Genomic DNA, 3,112 nt, shown 5'->3' on the forward strand with positions numbered 1-3,112 from the left:
AGGATGAACAACGAGACGATAAAGAAGAACGAATGGAGGAGGAAGAAAATGGGAAAGAAGAAAAAGTTCATCCTCTTGATGAACAACTTGATGAATCGGATCTTTCTCAAGGAGGAGAACAGGAACTACAGGAAGAGGAGGAAGTAAAAGTTCTTGAAGAATCTCTGTTTGTAAATGATCCGGAAGAAGTTGACGATCTAGAGGATAATCTTCATCTATATGAAAAGGTTCGAGAAAACAGAAATGTAATAGGAAAAGAAAGACGTAAGGTGAGTTTCTCCAATCAAGCGAGAAAACCAGCTGGCAGATGCGGACCTCTCCGCTACGCTGGAGGCAAAAAGTCCACCTTCTTCTGCCGGGGAAATGTGGATTTGGGAATGATCGTCGGAAAAGGTGGAAAATTCGCGAAGATGGCCAAAATGCAACATGGGGTTCACATGGTCGTGGTTAACGATGGGTCGGGAGCAGTTCATCTCACCGGACCTAAGAGAGGCATTGAGAAGGTTTACCAAGAAATCCTATTCAGAGTCGATAAGGATTTCAATCTCAGGGAACTAACTAAAGTCTCCGAAGGGCTGTTTGCAGTCGGCAAAGAAGATTTCGTGATGCTAGTCGACAAGGAATTCCGGGATGTCTTACGAGGACCACAGGACGTAACACTTAAAAGGTTGTTCAGAGAACTGAATGTTGGCATCTACATCCCGGACAACTCCGATGAACGAAACTACATCACTATCTGTGGCCCACAGCAAGATGTCTTGAGAGCTGAGAGAAGAATAACAGAACTGATTGAGGACGTCGAAGACTTTCCAAGGGATCTGGACATTCAACTGATGAGTTTAGATTGCTACGGATTCCATCTTCCACTCCAAGGCAGATTTCTTCTTCTAGCCCGAAAAGGATATGTGATTGAAGAAATTAAGCACCTATATGACGTTCACGTGATTCTTCCCAAAGCTCACGAAAATAGAGAAATCGGTTATCTATGCGGAGAGTTGAACCAAGTGGTTAAAGCATTTAGACATGTGCAAGTCATCCTCGGAGAGGTCAGAGTGGCCGACAGAGAGGTCCAGATGGAAGGATTGCACAGAGTAGCGGTAGGAAAGTATTGCTTCGATGTCGATCCTCAACACAAAGGACTCCTAGGTTGGACCCGGTGGAGAAAATCTGAAGAGAATCGAAAGGACCTACAATGTTTCAATCATCATTCAAAAGAAGACTGATGGATTCATTACATTACAAGGCCAACTTGAGGACGTCATGGACGCGTGTCAACAAATCAGCGAAATCATGAAGCCCACTTTCCAGAGGGGCTATGGAAAAACGGAAGAGCGAGAGAGGAAGAGTTTCCCGGAAGAGGAAATCGTCCAAGGACTGACAAAGATTGGAGAACGCCTCTACAGAACTGTCTTAGACAAAGAGGAACGGGCCATGGTCATAGGGAGAGGAGGCGACAACATCAAGAAGATGATGGAAGAACATCAAATCCGATTCCAAGGCCCCAAGATGGACAAAGACTCCAATCATTGTACGATCCGAGGAGGCCAAGAGGATGTGATCTCGTTCTATTACGACGTCCTTGATATCATCAGGAATAAAAAAGAGAAGAATATACAAGGACGACCAGAAGGCGCGAAGGACGCTTCCCCATCGAACTATGGCAGGAAGGACTTCCCCGAGGAGGAAATCTTCCAAGGACTAATTAAGATAGGAAATCGCCTCTACAAGACGGTCTTGAACAGAGACGAACGAGCGATGGTCATCGGGAAAGGAGGTGAGAACATCAAACAGCTGATTGCTGAACACAACGTCCGCTTCCAAGGGCCCAAGACGAACGAGGGATCCAACGATTGTACAATCCAAGGAGAAGAAGATGACGTAATTAATTTCTATAACGACGCCCTTGAACTCATCAATAATAAAGGACAGATGGAAAGGAAGCGATTCGATGGAAACGAAGGACAGGATGGGCATGGTCGGAGACAAGGTGGATTCACACTAGGAGATTTCTTATGTTAAGGTGGATGAAAGCCTTATAAAAACTTAGCATAGTTAAAATAGTGGATTAAAAGGATATTTAAGAAAAACATAAAATCTAAAATAAAATACAAAAATAGAAAAAAAAATATAGTGGAACAAAAGTTTTTGTGAACAAATGATTTTGTTTGGGTTTAGTGAAATAGAAAAAAATAGAAAAATTAAAAAAAAAATCCCAAAAACTTAAAAACGATAAAAAAAAAAACATCCAGCATGGAGGATATTGGGTTAACCTAGAGGATTAGTTCTGCAGAAAGATGAATCTAAGTTTCTTTTAGTATGCTGTGTACCTTGATGCGGGTGTACAGGACCCCTGTCAAGTGTACAAATGGTCGGATATCTGGATCTATTCCTTCGGATACTAACCTTATGGTGGTTCTGTTGGAATAATCTAGAACACCGGCTCTGCAGAAAGAAGAAGCACGGATTCTTCTAGTACGCAGGACTGGTTCTTCTAGGTTGAACCAATACACTTCTGCTGGAGAAAAAAAAAAAAAAAAAAAAAAAAAAAAAAAAAAAAAAAAGGGAGGGAGGGAGGGTCGTGGGAACCAAGCCTTCCTATGTGGAAATAGGCTAAACCCGCCTGATGAGCCCTTTGGTAAGGGCGAAACCCTTTCATAGGTAGTAGTAGTAGTAGTAGTAGTAGTAGTAGTAGTAGTATATGAATAAATAGTCATTGGAGATGATGATGATATACATATGTATACAAATACACACACATATCATATATATATATATATATATATATATATATATATATATATATATATATATATATATATATATATATATATATATATATATATATATATATATATATCTATATATATATGGTACTTAGGGCATGTTACTCTACGTTTATCATGAATAGACAACGTCTCAGCGGCGTCCAAAACTCGAAGGCAGCTTCTCCTCGGACAGATCGTCCTGCAGATAGTTTTCAAGATAAAAGGAGAAATACATTTTCTTCTCTCCATTTACTGTTTGGTGTCGACACGTGAGTTGGATCGCTTTGCGACCCTTCTTCAGGACTACATTGAGTTTTGCAACTACACTTTAATATAAAGGTTATGAT

General features: G+C 40.7%; 1 protein-coding gene across 1 annotated transcript; it reads left to right on the forward strand.

Moving 5' to 3' along the window:
- Positions 1-1,260: 1,260 nt before the first annotated feature.
- On the forward strand, positions 1,261-2,019 carry LOC137640912 (uncharacterized). The gene has a single exon (XM_068373371.1). The coding sequence runs from the start codon at positions 1,261-1,263 to the stop codon at positions 2,017-2,019; it is 759 nt and encodes a 252-aa protein (XP_068229472.1).
- The last annotated feature ends 1,093 nt before the right edge of the window (positions 2,020-3,112 follow it).

The sequence above is a fragment of the Palaemon carinicauda genome, chromosome 5 (assembly GCF_036898095.1).
Source record: "Palaemon carinicauda isolate YSFRI2023 chromosome 5, ASM3689809v2, whole genome shotgun sequence".
In the NCBI taxonomy this organism is placed as follows: Eukaryota; Metazoa; Arthropoda; class Malacostraca; order Decapoda; family Palaemonidae; genus Palaemon; species Palaemon carinicauda.